Source organism: Trachypithecus francoisi, unplaced genomic scaffold (assembly GCF_009764315.1).
Source record: "Trachypithecus francoisi isolate TF-2019V2 unplaced genomic scaffold, Tfra_2.0 Lachesis_group15, whole genome shotgun sequence".
Classification (NCBI taxonomy): Eukaryota; Metazoa; Chordata; class Mammalia; order Primates; family Cercopithecidae; genus Trachypithecus; species Trachypithecus francoisi.
Genome location: NW_022681460.1, coordinates 6,994,187 through 7,018,837, shown reverse-complemented (window position 1 = coordinate 7,018,837; position 24,651 = coordinate 6,994,187). Strand labels below are relative to the sequence as shown.

At 36.7% G+C, this 24,651-nt stretch overlaps 1 protein-coding gene across 8 annotated transcripts in view; it reads left to right on the top strand.

The window, feature by feature from the left end:
- QKI (QKI, KH domain containing RNA binding) overlaps nucleotides 1–24,651 on the top strand; it is a 166,301-nt gene that overhangs the window by 52,475 nt on the left and 89,175 nt on the right. For all 8 annotated transcript variants that reach the window (XR_004442712.1, XM_033234266.1, XM_033234267.1 and 5 more), the window contains exon 3: nucleotides 11,308–11,424. Coding sequence is in view for 7 of the 8 variants with exons in the window: in XM_033234266.1 (XP_033090157.1) it covers nucleotides 11,308–11,424 (117 nt within the window). In the remaining variant the exon portion in view is untranslated. The remainder of the gene's footprint in view (nucleotides 1–11,307; nucleotides 11,425–24,651) is intronic.

Here is a 24,651-nt window from a genome sequence, read left to right as displayed (position 1 = left end):
AGATATATTTGGCCACTTATTAATTTATGATAATTAATATGAAGGTAGCAAGGCATAAGATGCTCACTTTCCCTCAAAACACAAGACATTTTGATATATAGTCCCCAACTTACAGTGGTCTGCCTTAGGATTGTTTACAATGGTTCGAAAGTAATATGTTTTCAGTATGCTTCTCAATTTATGGTGGGGCCATCTCCAGATAAAACCATTGGAATTGAAAATATCATAAATTTAAAACTGCACTTTCAACTCAATGGTGGGTTTATTGGGACTTAACTCCATTGTAAGTCAAGGAGCATCTGTATTCATTCTGTATTTTTAATTAAAAACAGTTGTGCTGTTAATAAATAGCCACAGCTCTTCTCTCATCTCACATACTTATATAAGATAGGTCCACTAGTGTTGACTAGATTGGGTGTGGTCCTTTTTTTGTCTTCTGCTAAGTGAAAGACTTTGACAAATATACATATACGCTTCTGTGAATGTATTTGTTTCATACCCAGTGTGTTGCTTGTATGATATAATGGAAGATGTGTAAGGCATCTAACTAAAATCACCCTAGAAATTAGAACTAGACACAATATTTAAAAACAGATTATCAATCTGTTGTGCAAAAAGCAATCCAAAAAAGTGCATTTTTAAAATGAAATCTTGGTCTTTCCCATCGCCCCCACATTTTAGGCAGAGATTACACTTTATGAGTTCTTAGAAGTGTTTCACTTGAGGTGCTTTTGGAAATCCATTTTTTATTATCTATTTTGATAATGTGTCGCAGGAGTTTATGAAATTTTAAAAAGGTTAATGGAGGGGTTTTCTATAATGCTTTACATTTTGTCATTGGGAAAAATCTATCATTTCCATTTAAAATGAAGTGTGAGCAGCAATGAATAACATTAGACATAATTGTTGGTAAACCTCTTCTTTGTAAATTAACATGCCACTTGGCAGAAATATAATTGGTGAGCCACAGAGAAGGTCTGTATTTAAACAGTGGGGTTAATGAACATCTTTTTTTCCCCTTTTTCTTTCCCTTGTTTTGGCCTTGAAAGTTGCACTTAGCTCGGGCTGTTTGAAATGATTTTCTTTGAAAGTGTTGTGACATTGTTTTAATTGAATGAAGCTGCAGAACTGGCGTGATAAATCAACGCAGAATGAATTTTAATGCAAGGCAAACGATATTAACTTGGAAATTGGTTGCAGTAGACAAAGCAGCTGCTATGATTAGTTGTTTTTTTTTATTCTCTACTTACAACATTTTGAGAAGGATGACCTTGACAGTTGCAGCCGTACTAGAGTCCTGATGGCATGCAACTTAACATCCTTGAGCTGTTTCTTGGGGCACTAGTGATTGTTTCATTTTTAAGGTTAGTAAAACTTTGTGTCACAGATTTAATGCTGTGATTGTAACTGTTTTACAAACATTTTTAATTTAGTAAATAATTGTGAGGATTAAGTAGCTATGGTAGAAGCCCTTTTCTATGTGATCTTGATGTGGTTCCAGCCAAGGAGGTTTAACACATGAAAAGGGTGAGGTACGCCAAACAGGGCTCTGTATGTGGTCACAGAGTGTAGGACAACTGGCTTCACAAAGGGTACGGGTCGAAACCAGTTACATATTAGTTATTTGTACTAAAGTATCTCTGTTCATAATGCATTTTTCCAGACATTTTTGGGCCATATGTGAAGTATATGATGTGTATCTAGTATGTGACAATTTGGAACAAGATCTGTGTCAAGTACTACTATTATTGAAGAGTAGCTGGCAAGGTTACTTGTTTAAAGAAATAGCCAAGGCAACAAATACAGTACAGGCATTTCCACAGACTTCTTGAGAGCAGAGTTTCTTTATTCTCAATCTTTCACATTTACTTCACTCCTTGCCACATAATAAGCTTTAAGTAAATGTTTTGTTGAATTGAATTTGAAAATGAAAGGCTGTTCTCTGTTTTACTGAAAAACAAAGTGGGTGAGTGATAGGATGTAAAGATTGTTATCTCTGTCTAGGTTGTTTGGAGGAGCGGGGAAGCGAAATTTGATGGAATCTGTGACTTACATAAACTGGTGAAGTGATGATGTTGTAGAAAAGTAGGAAGAGCTTATTGGAGGTGAACATAAGACCAGGCATGTTGATAGATTTTTCTGTTATGTTTTTTTTTCTTTTCTTCAGATCCTCATTTCAACACATTGTTACACCATACTACCTTATGTCAGTTCTAGACCTCTTTAGATTAAAAAGCAACTGCTCAAAAAGTGCCAGTAGACTTGTGTTTGTTAAGGACTGACAAGGTAATGCAGACCAGCTGAGCAATTCTAGTAAAAATAGGATAGAATAGGAAAAAAAAAAAAAAAAAACTGAACACATCAGAGACCCAGCAAGATTGTGAAGAATTACTAGTTCAGGGTCTTCAGGAGGTGAGATGATCAAGGATATAAGCCTGTTTTGGGGGATCTCTTTTTCAGCTGAGCATGTTTGCAGAATCTGGAGAGGGCAGATGAAAGGCTGAGCTTTGGGGGACAGCGTTTGGAGTCTATAATTTGTCTATGTGAATTTCTGTTGCCATGCCCAGCCTAGTCTTTGCTTGGGGGTAGGGACACTGATGGATATGTACTTTAGGAGTAAGAATGAACCAGGAGGTTGCAGGTCCTCACAGAGACAGTATCTCAGCTCAAAATTGTCTATCTCAGTAAGTGAAATTGCATTGATCCTGGGTTGCTTGTAATAGTAGGTGCCTGGCAGAAGCTGATATGTATCTTCCCTGGAGGAAGATATTATTGTCTTTGGCCTTATATTATTTTTATAAGCTATTTAGTAAGTGTATTGTCTGACACACACTAGAAAATAACTAAGCACAAAAGGAGACAAGATGACATTAACAAAAATCTGAAGAAACAATCTGAAAAACAATAGAAACAAATCCACGGAGACTCTAGATTTTAGAATTTCAGACCCAGACTTTGTAAGATCTGTACGTTTTCGGTGTGGAAGGAGACAGAAGAAAAGGAAGAGAAATGGAAGCTATAAGAGAAAAACTAAGCCAGAAAATTATTTACCTACTATTAACTCAACAGGTGGGTTTAACAGAAGATTGGAAGCATTTGAAGAGAGAACTAGTAAACTGGAAGATAGCTCAGAAGAAAATTTTCAGCATGGAGATGCAGAGGGATGGAAAAAAGTATAAGGGAGTGTGAAAAGTAAAAGGAATATAGTGAGAAAATTTAATATATGTAGTTGTGGAATTGGAAGAAGAGGAGACATGGAATGGGACAGAAGCAGAGTCTGAGGGAAGCGTGTTTCAGAACTATAAAACCAAAGGAAGAAAGAAAGTCACAGATTTGTGAAACTGTGGTTTTCTTTCTATTTATCATACTTACTGATAAACATGATAAAGGAAGGCACACCTTGGCATATCATAATAAAACTACTGAAAAGTAATGATGAGGAAATCTTAAAGCAGCTAGAAGAGAGAAAAGATCACCTTCAAAGGAGCACTGGGAAGACTCGGTTCACTTCTGTTAATAACAGTGGAATGAATCCAGGAGACGGTGTATAAACCTTTAAGATGCCCGTCAAAAATAAGACATTTTCAGATAAGGAAAAATGGAGGGAGTTCATTACTAGAAGACGTTCACTAAAGGAAATGCCAAAGGTTGTTTTTCAGGCAGAAGAATGATGACTTTGAAAAGTTGAAGATGCATAAAGAAATAAAGAGCAACAAAAATGGTAAAATATGTTGATAAACCTAAATGCATATTTGTACAAAATGAAAATAATGGCCTGTTGAATTTAAAATATATAGAATTTGAAAAACAAAGGCATATAAACTGGATTGAGGATAAATATTATACTTTCTGAGGTCCTTGTATTTATATGGGAAAAGGGTAAAAGTACAAGTGCACATTAATGTTTGGTAAGTCAAGGAAGCATGTTGTAAATACTAGGGTGAACAAGCATATAACTTCCAAACTAATAGAAGAAAAGAACCAAGAAAATACATTCTTATGCAACCCTCCCTCTGCCCACATCCAGGAAAAAGAGGCAAGAAAGAAAAAGAAAAGAAGTAGAGTACATAGAAAACATTTAGTAAAAAGATGTAGTAAACCATGTAGTATAAGTGGGCTGTTCCTGTTAAGGTTCAGTGAAGAAGCAACTCATTTAGATGATTTTTGCAGGAGTCCTGTTTAAAATAAGGATAACAAAAGTTTGAAAGTAATAGATAGGATCAAGAAAAGACACATAAGAAAAATTAACAAAAAATTCTGTATTAGTATCAGTGTAAGCTTAATGGCAAAACGCATCTCTAGAGATAAAGAAGGCCACTTCATAATGACAGGAAGATACACACTTAACCCTTAAACAACATAGGGGTGAGGGGCACTGACCCCCTTCGCAGTAAAAAATTCCACGTATAACTTTTAACTACCTCCAGACTTAACTACTGATAGTCTGCTATCTACTGGAAGCCTTACTGATAACATAAACAGTTGATCAACACATTTTGTACGTTACATATGTTAACACTGTATTCTTACAGTAAAATAAGCCATAGAGAAGAAAATGTTTTTAAGAAATCATAAGGAAGAAAAAATATATTTGTTATTCATTAAGCGGAAGTAGATCACCATGAAGGTTTTGATCCTGGTGGTCTTTACATTGAGTAGGCTGAGGAAGAGGAGGTGTGGTCTTACTGTCTTACTGTCTCAAGGGTGGCAGAGGCAGAAGAAGTGGTGGAGGTGGGAGGGGTGTCATACATGATGTAATATTTATGGAAAAAAAATCTGTGTGTAAGTAGACCCACATAGTTCAGACCTCTTGTTTAAGGGTTGGTTGTAATAGCCTTTACACATATACAGCAAAATTAGAAGTAAAAGGCGAAACAGATAAAATTTAATCACACCAGACTTCGCATTCTTTTTAAGCACCTATGGAATATTTACAAAAATTGACCATGTACTATGCTGAAAAGCAAGTTTGAACAAATATTAAGGATGGCTATTACATGTAATATGTTTGCTGATTACACTGTAGAAAGCTAGAAGTCAAAAAATATAACTAGGAAATTATTATATGTTGAAATGAGAATAATATATTTAAATATTTAGTAGATGCCAGATTACCTTGACTTTGAATGAAAATGAAACTGCTCCCTATCTGAATTTGTGGGATACAACTAAAACCACCTTAGAGGTATATGTAAAGCTTTAGATGTTTATGTTAGAAAAGAAGGATACAATAAGCAAAATATTCATTTCAAAAATTTGGAAAAAGAACAGCAGATTAAACGAAGGAAGTAGAAGGAAGTAATTAATGAAGAGTAGAAATCAATTAAAGATAAACACAGAATGAAATTATTCAGTATTTCAGCTAGCTGTCTCTTTATTATAATAAATTACTCCAGAAACTTACACTACTTGTTGAGCTCCTGAGTCCTTTTTTCAGTCAGCTGTAAGGTCAGCCAGGTGGTTCTCTTCTGAGAGTTGCCTGGTACAGATATTGATGATGACTGGGTCACTGTCTTTCATTCCCCAACAAGTTTTAGTCCAGGCTTGTTTACATGGGGGAAGGGGGCTATAAGAGAGTAGAACCACTTAAGACTGACACTGAGGCATATCATTCTTACCACTACATTGTATTGGCTAAAGCAAGTCACAATGCTAGCCTAGATTCAGGAGGTGGGAGGAGGTGCAGATTCCCTTTGCAGATGGCATGGACACAATGAGGGGCAGAGAATTGTGGCCATTTTTGAAATCAGTCTACCTCAGTCAACAAAAGCAGGTTCTTTTAAAACACTTTTGAAGACTGATCAAGAAAAAAGGAAGATAGAGGTAACCAGTCAAGAATAAAAAAATGGGGCATCATTTCCGATCTTAATAGGTATTAAAAATAATTAAATTAGGTATCTACTTTAAATCAACAAATTTGAAAATTTAGACAAAATGGACACAACTTAAAAATTGACATACGAAGGAGTAGAAAATCTGAATCCATAATTTAAAACCTTCTATAGAGAAATCTCTAGGCTCAAGTAGCTTCACCAGTGAATTTTATTCATTATTTGAGGAAGAAATAATAGCCGTATACAAGCTTATCTGGAGAGTAGAAAAAGAAGGAATACATTCCAACGTGTTTTGTGACCAGAATAACTTTGATACCAAAACCTGAGACACGAGAAAGAGAAATTACAGGCCAGTTCTATTTATGAATGGACATTTCTTTAAAAAAAAAAAAAATCACCAAAATGCCAGGAAACAATTTGCTCGAGTTTGCTTTACATTGGTTTAACATTTGACAATTAGTTGAAATCCACTGCAATAACAGAATTAAGGAGAAATATTGTTGTTTTAATAGATAGTGAAAAATGATAAATTTAGATATCCACTTGTAGTTGAGAACTCTTAGCAAACTAAGAAGTGGAAGGGAATTTTAATGTGATAAAGTATATCTTCAAAAAGTTTAAGATTACTTTAAACTTTATGGTGAACTGTTGAAACCTTTAGTCTTGAAATTTAGAACAGGTGGAGGGCGATACACTTTTATTTGGCTTTGAACTCAAGGTATGCTGACCAGTACTGTAAGGATAGCAAGAAAAAGAAATAAAAATATATGATAGGAAAGGAAAAGAAATAGATAACTGTCATTATTTGTGATGTAATTGTTTAGCATCCAAAAGAATCTACAAAAAATTCGTCAGAGTCAGTAATGAAGAAATGCTGGTTATAAGGTTGATAGAAAACAAAAACCAATTATATGTTCATATACCAGAAACAGAAAATGAAAACTTAAAATTATGACATACAATAACAGAAAAAGCCCTGTGAATTTCTAGGAATGAATCTAACAACAACAAAAGTAAAAACAAGTAAAGGCACAATAAAAAAACTCTACATTTTGGAGACTGGACATGGTGTCTCCAGCCTGTAATCCTACCTCTTTGGAAGGGTTAGGCACTGGGGTGGGGCTGGGGTGAGGATGGCTTGAGTCCAGGGGGTTGAGATCAGCCTGGGCAACATAGCGAGACCCGAAGTCTACGAAAAAGTTAAAAAAAAAAAAAAAAAAAAAAAGCTAGGCATGGTGAGGCTGAGGTGGGAGGATTGCTTGAGGCCAAGAATTCAAGGCTACAGTGAGCTATGATTGTGCCACTTGCACTTCAGCCTAAACAAAAATAAACTTGACGTTTTTGAGAGAGATGAGAGATAACCTAACCAAATGGAGAAATTGTACAATGTTTATGGTTTTGAAGAGTCTATAATATAATATGATCTCAGTGAAAATTCTTGCAAGTATTATTTTAGAAATTGACCAACTTGTTCTAAAATATGTGAAAATGTAAAGGGCCAGGAATAGCTAAGACACTCTTGAGGAACAGCAAGAGGGAAGAACTTGGTGTACCATATAATTTACCATAATTAATACAGTGTGATATTAAAGCAAAGATAAATAAGTTGAATAAACTAGAGAGCTCCAAAACAGACCTAAGTACTGTCAGCTCTTTGTATCCTCAGGTTAACCAACGTAGGATCAAAATATTTAGGGGAAATATTTCAACTGGTTGCATTTGTACTGAAATGTACAATTTTTTTCTTGTCATTTCCTAAGCAATGCAGCATAACAGTGATTTACATAGTATTTACTATGTAATTGTATTAGGTATTTTGAGTAATCTGAAGATGATATAAATTATATTGGAGGTTGTGCATAGGTTATGTGCAAATATGACACCGTTTTTTTTTTGTTTTTTTTTGTTTTTTTTTTTTTTTTGAGACGGAGTCTCACTCTGTCGCCGGGGCTGGAGTGCAGTGGCCGGATCTCAGCTCACTGCAAGCTCCGCCTCCCGGGTTCACGCCATTCTCCTGCCTCAGCCTCCCGAGTAGCTGGGACTACAGGCGCCCGCCACCTCGCCCGGCTAGTTTTTTTGTATTTTTTAGTAGAGACGGGGTTTCACAGTGTTCGCCAGGATGGTCTCGATCTCCTGACCTCGTGATCCGCCCGTCTCGGCCTCCCAAAGTGCTGGGATTACAGGCTTGAGATGACACCGTTTTATATAAGGGAGTTGAGCATCTGTGGATTTTGGTATTTGTATGGGGACCTGTAACCAATCCCCCCCACCACGGATACCAAGGGACGATTGTGTAGATCAATATTTATGACAGCAATGACACCGTGGAGCAATTGGAAACGGGTAGTCTTTTCAATAACATTTGTATTCAGTAACATTCAGATATTTAATAACATTTGGATATTCATGTGAGAGAAAAAAAAGAAAATTATCTCATGCACAGCCATCAATTCCTGGTACACTGTAGATGTAAATTCGAAAGACTTAACAATAAAGCTTCTAGAAGATAACACCAGAGGGTATCTTGGTGACCGTAGGGGTGGGGAGAAACTTCTTTTAAACAGGACACAAAACACTAACCATGAAGATAAGGTTGAAAATTTGAACTACATTAAAATTAAAAACTTTCAGTCATCATAAGACACCATTAAAGAGGGAGAAGACAAGCCACAGATGGGAAAAATACCTGCCAGCTGTGTAACCCCAAAGTAGAAATCAATAAAGATAACACAATAGAAAAATACAGGAAACTTCAAATGTCCTTCAGAAAAATGCTTATCCAAATGACCAACAAATATGAAAAAATGCTTAGCTTCATTAGTAGTCAGAGGAATGCTAATTGAAACATTTAATACATACACTAGAATGGTTAACGTATAAAAACACTGATGATAAATATTGGAAAGGAAGTGGATCAAAAGAAATTTTTATACTATATGGAGGGATAAAATTATGTACAACCATTTTAGAAAATAATTTAACACTACATACTAAAAAAAAATTTTTTTTTTTTTTTAAATCATCTTTGCCCTGTAGTCTTTTTTTTCTCCAGGATCAGTCTCTTGTCCTGCTTCTTTATCTTGTCCTGTCTCTCTCATGATAGAGCCCTTCATGAACCTTTGGTGAACGTTGTTTAAGTGTGAAGCAATGAAAATTTGAATTAGGAGCTTGTGTTCAGGAACAGAGCTGTCCACTGCCAACCTTAATTTGGGGTGACCACCTAAAGTGCTAGTCTTTGAGATGGAAGCCATATAATGGAACACAGAATTCTTTTCATGGGTTATTTCAATTTTTCTAGAGAAAAAACTAAAGTCAGAAGCCTGGCTTTTGGTGTTCTATGGGCAGTGATGGTCGCTTGTTCTATGTATTAGTTCCACCTTTTCATTCTTGTTTTCTGCAAAACTCAAGTCTCTGAGCATCAAGTCTCTGGAGTTCTATAGGGCAAAATTTGCTATTGATCACACCTCCTTCTAGAAATGACATTCCAAGCTTAATTAAGAGTAAAAGCGTGAGGTTTTAAGAAAAGGATTTGCATTAGACTTGGTAGGCTCTTGTCAACCATGTGGCACACTTTTTAATGGACCTTGTGTATGTATTGTGTTGCTATACACACACATATCTGTACATGCCATCACTGTAGCTCTATCAGATAATATTGTCCCCATTCTGTAATTGAGGCTTATTTGATGTGATTTTCAGATTCCTCCCCCGCCTTTTTTTCTTTTTTGGAGACAGTCCCGCTTTGTCACCTAGGCTGGAGTGCAGTGGCATGATTTCAGCTCGTGGCAACCTCCACCTCCTGGGTTCAAGCGATTCTCATGCCTCGGCCACCCAAGTAGCTGGAATTACAGGCATGCACCACCAAACGCGGCTAATTTTTGTATTTTTAGTGGAGATGGGGTTTCACCATGTTGGCCAGGCTGGTCTTGAACGCCTGACCTAAAGTGATCCACCCGCCTCGGCCTCCCAAAATGTTGGGATTACAGGCGTGAGCCGCTGCGCCAGGTCAGTTTTCAGATTCCTAATTACTATTTTCGTATTTGAGCTTGGATACCAGCTAGAATCTGTGTGCTTTCAGAGTTTAAGCACATTACTGTAGTATATACTACTTGAGTTTATTTAAATTGAAGACATGGGGAGGTTAAGTTGATGAGTTTCTAAATTGGAAGTCCTTTGTTAAAATGGATCATAGTGGGTGTTTAGGTTGGGTAAAGAGGTAAAATTATTATATACTGAAGCACTGGGCAAAGATAAGGGACTTTATTTGAATATAAAGAGCTATTAGCAGATTTCAGAATCTAGGATCTTGAAGAGCTAAATTAACTGCTTATAGATCAATCTGTGAATCTCAACATAGGGTGAAAGAAGATGTATGAAAATCCCCTCGGAGACTTTCTTCGAATGATATAAGCATACTACCTACCACCTTTCATTTGAGAATCACGTTTCTAAGGTATTGGCAATGCAAAATAAGAGCCAGTGGAGTACAGAAGATACCAGAAGTACCCAGCTTCTAAAGCCCTGATGGCAGTGGATTTTCTAGCATGTTACTTTTATGTAATGATATACTAACAGTTGGATAAATGCCAGAAAAAAATAGGAGACCATATACATAAGAATCAGTACCTATTTGATTGAATAAATAAATGAAAACCACCGGTGGAATTTTGTGGAGCTGATAGCAAACTCTTATATTTTGGTCTTTTATGCAGATGACATGCAAATGAGGAAAATTTATTTTTCACGATTTAGCTCATTTTTCCTATTGGCCTTAAATAAATAACTTGTATATATGAATACTAGGAATTTCTGTTGAGGGATGGTAATTTTTTATTTTTTTATTGTACAATTTTTTATTTATACAATTATTGATATCACTGTCCTATTTAGTGCTATTCAGAGTTTAGGTTTCTTATCAGTTAAAGGTAGAAAGGAATATGTACTCTTAAGACACATTTAGCATAGCCAACCCATAATTTTCGGTAACATATTTCTGAACAGTTGCTTTGGAGAAAGTATAATTTTTTTTAGGTAAATCAAAGAGGACTTTCCCCCAAGGATTTTGGTAGAAAGGGCAGTCCCTAACAATTTCTTCAACACTGTCATTACAAAGAGAAGTTGGACATTTTGTGGAAGGGACTTGCATTCTTGGCTGGCATCTAGTATTTTGTCAAACTCTTTAATACTGTCTGTTTTAGGTTATATGTTGATGGACAGTTGTACCTGTTCTAGCTGTATACTGTTCCCAGTTCATAGTTTGTGTTAATACTTGTGAAAATGTAATGCTAAACGATGAGCTATTGTAATTAAATCTGAGACTTAGCAAGAAATTCATAAGGGCTGTAGATTTTATTTCAACTTAGTATTAAAAAGACATTTAACTTGAGTAAGTAAATGTAGATATACTTTATATTTTAAGAGCTGTAAGTTCCAGCAAGTGAATAATATAATGTGACCCTTTTTGTTTTTTCAGTTTAATTTTGTTGGGAGAATCCTTGGACCTAGAGGACTTACAGCCAAACAACTTGAAGCAGAAACCGGATGTAAAATCATGGTTCGAGGCAAAGGCTCAATGAGGGATAAAAAAAAGGTAAGTCCTTGAAAATGGCCTGAGTCTTTATGTGAGTAACTTATTATACTTTTACATCTCAATAATAAGATTTCCAGATTTTTTTGTGCTTAAAACACTATATTCCAGGCCGGGCATGGTGGCTCATGCCTGTAATCCCAGCACTTTGGGAGGCCGGGGCAGGCGGATCATCTGAGGTCAGGAGTTTGAGACCAGCCTAGCCAACATGGTGAAACTGTCTTTACTAAAAAAATACAAAAATTAGTTGGATGTAGTGGTGGGTGCCTGTAATCTCAGCTACTCAGGAGGCTGAGGCAGGAGAATCGCTTGAACCCAGGAGGCAGAGGTTGCAGATCGTGCCACTGCACTCCAGCCTGGGCGATAGGAGTAAAACTCCGTCTCAAAAACGAACAAACAAACCCACTATGTTCCATGTCAGTAACTTTTAAAACTTTTTAAAGGTGTTGTCATGATTTTCCCTTGTTTTTCTTTTTTGTTTGTTTGTTATTTTTGAGACGGAGTCTCGCTCTTTCGCCCAGGCTGGAGTGCACTCCTGCCTCAGCCTCCTGAGTAGCTGGGATTACAGGCACATGCCACCATGCCCAGCTAATTTTTATATTTTTAGTAGAGATGGAGTTTCACCATGTTGGTCAGTCTGGTCTCGAACTCATGACGTTGTGATCCACCCACCTCAGCCTCCCAAAGACCTGGGATTATAGGCATGAGCCACCACACCTCGCAATTTTCCCTTGTTCATTATCATTTTTTTACTTAGCAAATTAAAATATCAGTTCGTCATGTTACCTTCCTTTGTTATTTACTTTTGGCAAGCTGCCATTTTGGAAATTAGACTGTAATGTGTGTAAAAGTATATAACTAAAAGTTTGAAAAATCTGAAATATTTCTTTTGATGAGATTTAAGTAAGAATGGTCAGATAACTTTGTATGTATGTCACATCACTGGGAGAGTTAGAAGACAGAACTCTATTGAAAGGAAGGCAGTCACTAGCCATGTGAGATACATTGTGGGTTTCATCCACATTTTGTGTTGATTTTACATTTTAAAGTATTTTGTTTCTATTTCTGTGGGTTTTTTTCTCCTGCCATTTCTTCTTTTGCTGGTTTAACTAGTAAAGACCCAACTATCTAAATATTATTATTAGGAAGATTTTATTAACCTAGTTTGTTTTATCCAGCAATACTGCGAGGTAGGATAGTTTTGAATTTCTATTCTTGTAAAAATTGGCGGATTTAAAAAAAGTAGATTTTGATGGCCAAAGATTAAAAGTGTTTTAGGAAGGTTTGGTCTGTCTGTCTTTCTGTCTCTCTTTTTCTTTCTTCCTTCCTTTCTTCCTTTATTTCCATTGACTTGAAAGGGCTATCTAGGAAGAGTACGTGGTTAGCTGTGTTCGACCATGTCCACTGAATCGCCTTGTGGAACTTACGGAATGAACACCAGACCCATAGGGTATCTGATAAACTTGTTTTCTGAGCCTTCCGCCTCATGTCTTTTAAGCCCTCACATAAGCTGACTGGGTCTCATTCATTTTTGCTCCTCATCAGTGATTTAGTAGCCAAGAAATTTGGGCAAAAAGTTCTCATAATATTGATTATTTAAAAATATTATAATGTATTCTTTGTCAGCTGTGTTGAAAGATATTTTCATGGGAGTCTATGAGTTCTTGAGCAGTTTTAGATGTATTAAATTTTTTTATTAGGATCTTAAAAAAATTTGTGCGTATTTCGAATCAGTTGAGTGATAATCTTTTCAAATGAATGTTGCCATAAAGTTTTGGTTCTCATGTTTCAACTTAGGATTATGTGGGCGTTAAGTAATACTAGTTTAATTGCCTATGGACAGTGAATGAAGTCTTGACAGCTGACAGATATATAAATCTGTACAAAAAGGTTAGTATATATTCATCAGTTAAGCTATTCTGTCAGCCAGTTAACGAAACCCCTTTTCCCCCTCTTCTGAGTTTCTGTGAATTCTGTGGTAATGGCCCTCCACTCACCTTGCTCATTCTTTCAAGCCCTTACAGACAGTGAGCATTAGAGCTTGTAGTTGTGTGATTATACTGTTGCATTCTTATAAGTGTTTATAATAAAAGTAAAATCAGAATGGAATGCTTGGCCATTTGGTAAAGAACATGAAAAGAGATGGAAACAAAAAGAAGTATTGATGTAAGTAATAAAGATAGCTCATTGAGATGTATTTCAGGAGTTCAAGAGAAAAAGCCGTTTGCTTTAAACTTTTCTACAGTTTTCCATATATATAGATGTGTGTGTATATATATATGTATGTGTATATATAACGTGTGTATAGATATATGTATATCTATACACACTTAGAAAGCTAAAAAATCTTAATTTACTGATTGCCTGTTTTACTTTTAACAAAAAATGTTATGATGGGAATGTTGCGTGCTGGTCTGAATCCTTCCCTACACTGGTAAACTCAGTGAGAGCCTACCATGGCTGTTTTATGGAGTATTAATTTCCTTGGTGTTTGGTGAGTACCTGGCACAGAGTGCAGGCCTTGAAAAAATATCTGTGAAAGGAGTGACTAGTTCAGGTAATAAATGAAAGGCTTAGGTGCACCTTCCCTCATGTTCCCCGAAAAGGTTTGTTAAATAAAGAGAATTGTAAATGCTGTGTACTTCTAATGCTTTGGGGAAGATAGTACTATATTACTCTAAGCTGCTGGTTTTAAGCAAATAAGTTAATATGCCACTTTAATTTTCATTTTCTTGGATTGTTATTTCAGCATTATCGATGGGCTCAACAGCATTGATTTAGTGCATAAATACCCAGTGGAATGGTACTGGTTAAGATCACAGAACCAGGGCTTGAAAACTATTACGAACTTCTTGTCTGTTTTGGCTAAGTTTTATTATTCCTATTTTGTAAATGAAGAGACCAAAGCTTCGGGGAAGTTGAGTAATTTGCCAAAGGTCACACGCCAAAATGTGGCAGTCAAATTTGAAACTAGGCTGGGTGCAGTGGCTCACACCTGTAATCTCAGCACTTTGGGAGGCTGAGGCAGGAGGATCCCAGGAGTTGAAGACCAACCTGGGCAGCATTGTGAGACCCTCATCTCTACAATAAAACTTAAAAAGAAATTAGCCAGGTGTGGTGGTGTGCACCTGTGGTCCCAGCTGCTAGGTAGGCTGAGGTGGGAGGATGCTTGAGCCTAGGAGTTGAATCAACAGTGAGCTATGATTATGTGCCAGTGCACTCCAGCTTGGGCTACAGAACGAGACTCTGTCTTGGGAGAAAAAAACAAAGAAACTGAAGTCTGAGTTCTATGCTGTTGTACATTATTTTCTAATTATAAACCATTTCTAAGAGTGATAACTTCAGACATATTAGAACAACTTGAATATTGAGTATTATAAACTTTGACTACCATTTCATACACACCACTCAGTATACTTCTGACACCAGATGCTGTGAGGGTTTCTCCCCACAAACCAAACAAATCTCCAGGAAACACCATCTGGATGTCCTCTAATTCAATTCAAAACTGGGAATGATGTCACATACCACGGGTTGAGGGCTTAGTCCCATAAGACTGTCTCCACTTCAGATGCCAGTTGCAAGCCCCAGTGATGACTTGTGCTTTTGACTGACCAGCTGTAAATGTGTTTTTTTGCAAGTCCCTCCTCAGGTTCAATTAATTTGCTAGAGTAGTTCACCGAACTCAGGGAAACACTTTACTTATTATAAAGGATATTACAAAGGATACCGATGAACAGCGGATGGAAAAGATGAATAGGGCAAGACATGTGGAAGGGGGCTCAGAGCTTCCATCCCTTCTCCAGTGTGCCACCCTCCAGGTTCTTCCATGTGTTCAGCTATTTGGAATCTCTCCAAACCCTGTCCTTCTGTTTTTTTTTTTATGAAGGTTTCATTATGTAGGCATGACTGATGTTCATCATTGGCCATTGGTGATCGACTCAACATTCAGCCTTTCTCCATTCCTTAGAGGTTGGGAAATGAGGCTGAAAGTCTCAGCCCTCTATTTTACTTGGTTGGGGTTTCTCTGGCAATCAGTTTTGATCTTGAGACTATCCAGGACCCCCACCCATTTGTTACCTCATTATACAAAAAGACACAGGTTCCAGACCACCACAATAAGGGAATATTGCAATAAAGCTAGTCACACATTTTTTTAGTTTCCTAGTGCATATACAAGTTATGTTTATACCTTACTATAGTCTATTAAGTGTGTAACAGCATTATGTCTAAAAAATATACATACACCTTAGTTTAAAAATACTTTGTTGCTAAAAAATGCTAATGATCGTCTGAGCCTTCAGAGAGTGTTAATCTTTTGCTGGTGGAAGGCCTTACCTGAATGCTGATGGCTGCTGTCTGATCAGGGTGGTGGTTCCCAGTGGTTGGGGTGAGTGTGACAATTGCTTAAAATAAGAACAACGAAGTTTGCCTCATGGATTTACTCGTCCTTTCCCAAAAGATGTCTCTGTAGCATGCAGTGCTCTTTGATAGCATTTTACCCACAGAACTTTTGCTGTTGCTTTATAAACTAAGTTTATGTAATATTCTAAATTTTTTTATTGTCTTCAACAGTGTTCACAGTATCTTCACCATAAATACATTTCATCTCAAGAAATCACTTCCTCTGCTCATCCATAAGAAGCAACTCCTGATTAAGTTTGATCATGCCATTGCAGCAATTCAGTCACATCTTCAGGCTCCACTTCCAATTCTAGTTCTCTTGCTCTTTCCACCACATCTGCAGTTTCTTCCCCCATCATACTCCTGAACCCCTCAGAGTCTTCTTTGAGGGTTGGAGTCAACTTTTTCCAGACTCCTGCTAAATGTTGATATTTTGGCCTCTCTCCATGAATCATGAATGTTCTCAGTGGCATTGAGAATGGTAATCCAGAAGGTTTTCAGTATACTTTGCCCAGATTTATCAGAGGAATCACTATCTGTGGCAGCTGTAGGCCTATGAAAGACAGTTTTTAAATAATAAGGCTTGAAATTCTAAATTACCCCTGATCCATGGGCTACAGAATGAATGCTGTGTTAGCAGGCATGAAACAACATCCATCTCTTTGTACGTCTCTACCGGAGATTTTGGGTTACCAGGTGCATTGACAATGAGCAGTGATATTTGGAAAGGAATCTCTTTTTCTGAGCAATATGTCTCAACAGTAGGCTTAAAATATTCAGTAAACCTTTCTCTGCTGACATCCAGGCTTTGTTGTTCCGATTATGGAGCACAGGCAGGGTACATTAGCTTTTTTTTCCCCCCCCAAAAACAGAGTCTCGCTGTACCACCCAGACTGGTGTGCAGTGGTGCGATCTCAGGTCACTGCAACCTCGGCCTTCTGGATTCAAGTGATTGTGCCTCAGCCTGCTGAGTAGGTGGAGTTACAAGCATGCATTACCACGCCCAGCTAATTTTTTTGTATTTTTAGTAGAGATGAGGTTTCACCGTGTTGGCCAGGCTAGTCTAGAACTCCTGGCCTCAAGTGATCTGCCCACCTTGGCCTTCCAAAATGCTGGGATTATAGGTGTGAGCCACTGCACCTGTCCCGTTTAGCATAATTTTTAAGTGCCGTAATATTTTTGGAATGGTAAATCAGCATTGGCTTCAACATAAAGTCACCAGTTGCATTAGTCCCTAACAAGAGAATCAGGCTGTCTTTGGAAGGTTTGAAGCCAGGCATTGACTTCTCGCTAGCTATGAAAGTTTTAGATGTCATCTTCTTCCAGCAGTAGTCCAGACATACACACTACTTATCACTTAAGTTCACTGTCTTATATGGGCATGGTTGGTGTACCCCAGAACAATTACAGTAGTAATTTCAAAGATGACTGTCTACGGGTCACCATGCTGGACATAATAATAATAGTAATGTAAAAGTTTGAAATATTGTGAGAATTACCAAAATGCTGCTTGGAGACACGAATTGAGCACATGCTGTTGGAAAAATGGTGCCACAAGATTTGTTTGATGCAGAGTTGCCATAAGCCCTCAATTTGTAAAACTGCAGTGTATGTGAAGTACGATAAAAGGAGGTATGCCTGTATTACTTGGGAGATTCAAGGGTTTTAGGAAATTTGTGCCAGGAAACAAAGACCAAATACATTTATTTTATCAAAAATCACAATATCATACTATCATTCCTTTGATGTTTCAGGAATTCTTCCTAGAGGTTTTAATCCTATGTTCTTAATGGAAATCTATATACTTGAGCAGATTACAAATGCTAGAGGAGTAATTTTAGATGAGACTGGGTGCATTCAGGGTGGTATGGCAGACTAGAGGAGTAATTTTAGGAAAAGAAAGTAATTATGGTGTTTCACTTGAGGTTGCAGAGGCCGTATCCAGGGCTATGAAAGAAATGTATTCATGCTGGGAGGCGTGGTCCGCCTTTAGAAACAGGTGGGAGTCAGCTGGTTCTATTGTAGCAAATGAAAATATGTAAGCCATTAAAACAGAACAGTGTTTTGCACATAATTAGGTACTTGGCAAATTGTTGTGGAGTGACAAGTAGTACATTGAAGTTCACCCTTAGGGAATACATATGCATTGTCATTGTAGGGTATGCCATTTATGGATTTGTCTTACCAGTCTGCAATTTGTCAGCTCTTCTGAGCTCTCCCTTCTCATAAACAAGAGGAGACTAACTAGCAATGCTTGTGGGTTCCTGCTTCTTACCTCCTTTTTCTCTCCTCCCTTCTCTCCCAATGTGTTGATCGGTGAAATGTATGCAGTTTATCAAAAGCCACGTCAGTCAGATGTTGCATCATCTGGAAATGTGCAGACTCAGCAATTCCAGTTCAAATTCTTTGCTCAAAATGAAGGGATATGCACTCTTCTTCTAGCCATTCTAGGGCTGCTGATGCAGTGGCTAGAGCAGGGGTGTCCAATCTTCTAGCTTCTCTGGACCACATTGGAAGATGACAAATTGTCATGGGCCACACATAAAATACACTAACAATAGCTGATGAGCTGGAAAAAAACAAAGAAACAAAAAACAAAACAAATCATAATGTTTTAAGAAAGTTTACGAATTTGTGTGGGGCCACATTCAAAGCCTTCCTGGGCCGCATGTGGCCCATGGACTGGGGGTTGGACAAGCTTGGGCTGGATGGTATCAGCCACTTTTACTATCTGTGCCGCATCATGTTCAGACCATGGGACAACCTTGGAAAAGAGTCACACTCTTCTAACAGAAATGGAGCCTTAAAGAAGTGAAGTAAGCCACCCGGTTCCTCATTTCTACCTAAAGAGTACACAAAATAGAAACTTCTGTCTCTCACTGGATATTCAAATTCAGTTGTGTAAATCATTCTTATCAGAATGTGGGCTTTGAAATCAATTGGTAATAGTTTTTAACTTAATACCTGTTTCCCAAATACTTTGGCCATAGTCTCTCTTTTTAAAGATGTCTCTATAACTTCTTGAAGAACTACAGTGTTTTGTGGAACATGACTTACGAAATGTTATTAGAGTCATATTGTATAGTTGCAGACATAGGTGGAATTTTTGAATTTTGTTTTACAGAACTTATTTAGGTAGAGCATTTAATAACTTTTTTTACATGATACTTTTCATATACATTACAAATTGTTAAGTATCTCTTAATAGCAGAGATTTCTTAGCCCTATTTGTTGTGCTTAAAATATATTTTAATTGGTCAATATGTTATATTTTTAGAAAAGTGACAAATTAGGCCGGGCACGGTCGCTCATACCTGTAATCCCAGCACTTTGGGAGGCCAAGGCAGACAGATCACCTGAGGTCGGGAGTTCAAGACCAACCTGACCAACATGTAGAAACCCCGTCTCTACTAAAAATACAAAATTAGCCAGGCGTGCTGGCGCATGCCTGTAATCCCACCTACTCTGGAGGCCGAGGCAGGAGAATCACTTGAACCCAGGGGGCAGAGGTTGGGGTGAGCCAAGATTACGCCATTGCACTCCAGCCTAGGCAAGGAGAGCGAAACTCCATCTCAAAAAAAAAAAAAAAAAAAAAAAAGAAAAGTGAGAAAGTCCCAGAGGGTCTCAAGAAAAATAAAGGCTCCTGACATTCCATTAGTTTAGACACTACACTTGTTTATAGTTTGGTATGTCTTGTAGATTGTTCTTCATGCAGTTATACATATGTACACATGTGGTATATTAAGTGGATCATATTATATTTGCTGCTTTATAATCAGCATTTTTTCCTGCAACTCTATATCCTGTCCTGTGTCAGTTCACCAAATAGTAGAGCTTTATGCCTAAAACTTTGTGCTAGGTAATAGGAACGTGCACTTAAAGGACATTTTAGGGCAGCCTTCATAGTGATATGCAAAAATAAATTTCCTTGAATTTTTGGGTGGGGAAACTTACAAGTTTTTTTTATGAAATATGTTACTGCTGTGTCAACACTTTGAAAGAGATAAATTAATTCAGTCTTGTGATTGATACACCAGAGTGGCTTTGGCAGTTGGTAGCATAACATCAAGCACAAGTAGAGAAGTAGAGTTCCAAACAGCCTGGTTTATCGATCTTGTTGAATACTTAGCTCTCTGACAAGCTCTAGCGTGGGTATGGTTTTTTGTTTTTGTTTTTTAACTTTTCATTATGCACAATTTTAAGCAATGGAAAGACAAGTAGAGTAGTGAACTTTCATTTACCCATCACCCAGGGTCAGCATTGCCTCTCTCTTTTGAAGAGGGAACTCTCTCATTCCCCATTGCCTTTCTCCACCTTTTGCCTCACAGATTATTTTGGAAGCAAATTCAGATGTATAATTTCAACTGTAAATGTTTTGTTAGCTATCTCTGAAATAGAAGAACTCTAATGATAATGTGTTTGTGTTTTAATCTCTAGAAAATTTTTTATCATCAAATATGTAGTCAGTGTTAATAGCTTCCCTGGTGTCTCATAAATATGCTTTTAAAATGATTTGTTTTAATGAGCATACAAATGAGGGTCATCTACATTGTAACTGATAGATCTCTTAAGCCACCTTCCAAACGGCCATTTCTTCCTCTTGGCCTCACTGGGTGATTTGTCTTGAATTCCCGTGGATTTTGCTGGTGGCAGTTTCATGGTGGTGTTTAACATTTATCTCTGTTCCCTATATTTCTTGTAAATTGGTAGTGACAAAGGTTTAATTAGATTCAGCTCTCTCGCCTTCTCTTCCTCATTTCTGTTCTTTTTTGAAGGAGTGTTTCATAGCTAGTGTTGTGACAGTAGTACATAAAGCCTCATTTCCTCTCTGTGATTTTAACGATCATTGTTGATTGTTTTCTAGGTCCTTTTTTTTTTTCAGTGGGAGTTGCAGAATAGCCTTATTCTATTTCTTCATTCATATTAGCTAGATACAGTTTTTATCAGAAAAGTAGAATAAATGTTTAATTATTTGCTAGTTTTTAAATAGTGAATTGGTTCCCAGGAGTCCTACAGACCGAAAGAATAATTGTTTTTCTTCCCCCACTTTGGGTATCACTGCGAATGCATTTTAACAGTTGTATATGTTTCAGTTCATTGAAGTTACTGTTTTTCACTGGCGCTCAAGTTGTTTGGCCATTGGAGGGACTTCTTTGCATTGACTTCTAAATCTTTTCAATATAAACCTAGTAGATGGGAATAGTAACTGTGCTTTCTAGTGTAGTATGATACGATACTCTGCACTCTTCTTGTAAGAATTCTTCCTCAGACTTGGCATCAGCCAATTTTTTAGGGAAGCTTTGTTAACAATAAACACTGACTGAAAACAAAACAAAACAAAAACAGAAATAGTGCAGAGATTATAATCTGGGCTCTAGTGATGCTCATTATTGTAGGCTTTTCAGAGCTGTGAAATACACACGAATATTTTCACAAATTCATTCTCATTAAATTTAGGACGATAGTGTTTTTATTTAATCTTCTATCTGTATCTTCTTAGTGAAAATTCTGGTTCCTAATGACAAAATAATGGTTCATTTGCTTTATTTCAAAAAAGGAATACAAAACAGTCTCAGTATAACTATAAACACTACTACCAATTATATAGTTGGTGACAACAGTTTTACACTGAGCTCTTACTATTTTGAGGGTATATCCACTAGATACAAGTTACCATCTTTTAAAGTACTTGGAATAATTTTTATATGTAACAGTTATGCTAGTATACAGATCCATGGTTAGGTTCATTTGTTGCACTTGGTTTTCTAGTTGTGGAAATTGCATAAAATATTTTCCTGTTTTCTACTTTAAAATATTTACATGGCTCCAAAGCAAAATATACAAAGCGGAGAATTTTTATAAAGTATGACTTTTATCTCTGGCCCATTTGTTTACCTAGTCCTCCCTTTCTGTTTGGGTAGATTTTTTACTTTTAGTTTTTGGTTTATCCTTCCATTTCTTTTTCTTTCTTTCTTTCTTTCTTTCTTTCTTTCTTTCTTTCTTAACATAAGCAGTTATGTAACAGTTTTTTCTGTGTGTGTGTGTGTGTGTGTGTGTAATTTCTCCTTTCATAGATTATTATACTCTCAGCACTTTTTCATACCTTTATTATTTGTTTCACTTAACAGTATATTGTGATCATTTAATGGGAGTATATAAAGAACAGCCTTTATTCCTTTTTTTGCCGTTACAAATAGGAATAGTGCTGTGTTGACAAGTGTTTCTTGAAGTTGCTAGTTTATGTTTGGGATAGAATTGTAGAAGTAGGATTGTGGTGTGTGATTTTGTTAGTTAGTGCTAAATTCCACTGTCTTGGGGTGGTGGTTTGCATTACTATCAGCAGTGTATGAGAGTAGCAGTTTCCCCACAGCTTCACAAAACTTTGCTCTGTTTTGCAATAGATTGAGCATCTGTTAAAGGCACTTTCAAAGAAGTTAGCTGTGTGTGTGTGTGTGTGTGTGTGTGTGTGTGTGTGAAAAAGTCATTACTGTTATGAACACTGTTACCATCTTCAGTTTCCCAACTATTGTTTGTAGTGTTTTTTTAAAATTTTCTGACTGAAGCAGTTTATAAATAATGGTTAGGCTTACTTGAAATGGTACCATTACAGCATGTCTTAAGGCACATTGTAATTGTAATAACTTCTGGCTGGGCTTAATAAACTACTTACTATTTAAATGTTTTTAAGTGGAAATATGCTTTGATTTTCCATAAGCTTACAAGCTTTTCTTAGCTGGGGTTCCTCATCTGAACCATAGAACGTAGGAATTATTTCATTTTATTAAGGATGATTCATCAAGAGAGCCATTATTGTTATTGTTACACAGGAGATAAGTTAACTACATATAATTTATGTCTTGGGCTGGGCATTGAAATTTGATTCTCATGTGGAATTCTTAGTTGAGAAAGGTGTCCCCTGTGAGAAATGGTTTTTTCTTGCATTTTATATTACTGCCTCACCATCAAACCGTATATGTATATATCCCCCTCTTCCTTCAGTCTCCTTATTGGTACCATTTGATGAGATGAATTAGGGAGTAGGAACTGTTACAGGTTCTTTGTTAAAGGGTTAATCTTACAAATTGCCTATTTACCAACTTTCATGAATCCAATTGAATAGTAGAATTAGCTATGAAAACAGATGAGTTGCTTTAGAGAAGTGGCAATGAAATGTGTACTCTTATTTAACGTGGTCTAGAGGGAACCTTATTTAGTCACCGAGTCTAAACCATTTTTGTGATACTTAATTCAGTGATATTTCAGTAAGTAGTACTACAAATGAGTGTTAGTCCGTTTTCATGACCTTCTGCCATAGTTAATTTAACACAATCTGAGGCAGCAGTTATTTTTTTGAATGCCTATGATTTTTTGCCCTCAAGGAACTTTCACCCCTGGGAGACTGATATATTGACAGTGAACTAATACAACGGAGATGATATATACATCGTGCCACAGGAAGTCAAGAAGTAATGTGTTCTTTGAAGGTTGAAGGTTTTTTAAGGAAGCTAGAGAAGATTGACTGAAGTAGGAGTTTACCAGCCAAATAAGTAAAATGGTATTCTAGACATCAGAAATAGAATCAACCAGGGTATGTTGCTATGTGGATGCTCGGTGTGTCTCAGTGGAAGATACGGGGCACAATGGAGTGTTGGTATTGGAGATAAGGCTGAAATCTGAGGATAAAGGACCTTGAACCTTATATCCAAATTGATTTCATTTTGAAAGCAGTGCACTGACACTCTTTTCTTTTAAAGGTGAGAAGTTATATGACATATTAATTGTTTTGGAAAGGTAACTTGACAGTAGTGGAAGAGATGGACAGAAGTGGGAAGTGACTAAAGGCAGAAGACAAATGATCAAGTCTCAGACAACTCTGCCTTAGAAAATTCTTACTTGTGTTAGGATAAAGTCTTTGAAACTTCAGTCCTCTGATCTTAATCTACTTTGAATTCAAAACAAATATAATCTCTTAAACTTAAGAGACTTTGACATATTTAATGACAGTGCTTGTCTTACAGGTGTTCTGCCCTAGCTAAAAGTTTATTGCCTAGTAGCCTTAGTTCTCTTCTTTGTTAAGGTGTCATGTGATACAGGGTGTTTGAACTCAACTTCAAAAGTGGTAGATTGGTTTGTTTTTAAAGAGAAAAGAAGACCTGCCATTCTTTCAGTGCTTTTCAAACTGTCTATGGTAAGAGACCCACTAAAAAAAATTCAATCTATTATATCTTTTGGTGAAATATAATAAAATGAGTTATCAGAGAAGTCAGATTTTAAAAAGACATATTTTTAACCTCATTTAAAACTTTCTTTTATCAAGAGACATAAAATTATCCTGTCAGAATGCTCAAAGAGTTTCTGAACAGGCTTGTTTTCTGTACTTGTCGGCTGCACTTCTGGCAGCACTGGTTTAAATGCCAGCTGTGATGTGGTGTGTTTGTTTCAGGATTGTAAACTAGCTTCCTGGTGCCCTTCCTCCTCTACTTTTGTTCTTCTCACCCCTTCATTTTTTTATTTTTATTTTTTTGCTCTGTGTTTATAAAATAAAATTCATTTTAGACTATTGACTAGATTGTTTTTAAATTTGATTTCTGGTTACATGTTCATTAAGGACTCAAATGACTTAGCTTTGTTTTAAGATAGAAGAGTATAAAACAGTGCAATAAAAATTAAATGTTTATTTCTGATTGGATAATATCTCAATACATTTATAGAGTGGAGTCACTGCTTTTTGCTCATTGTTAAGAAAGATTGGGAAGACTTGAAATAAAAAATTTAATTTATTTGAAAATACATTTATTAAAATTTGTGAGACACCTTTTGAGAGGT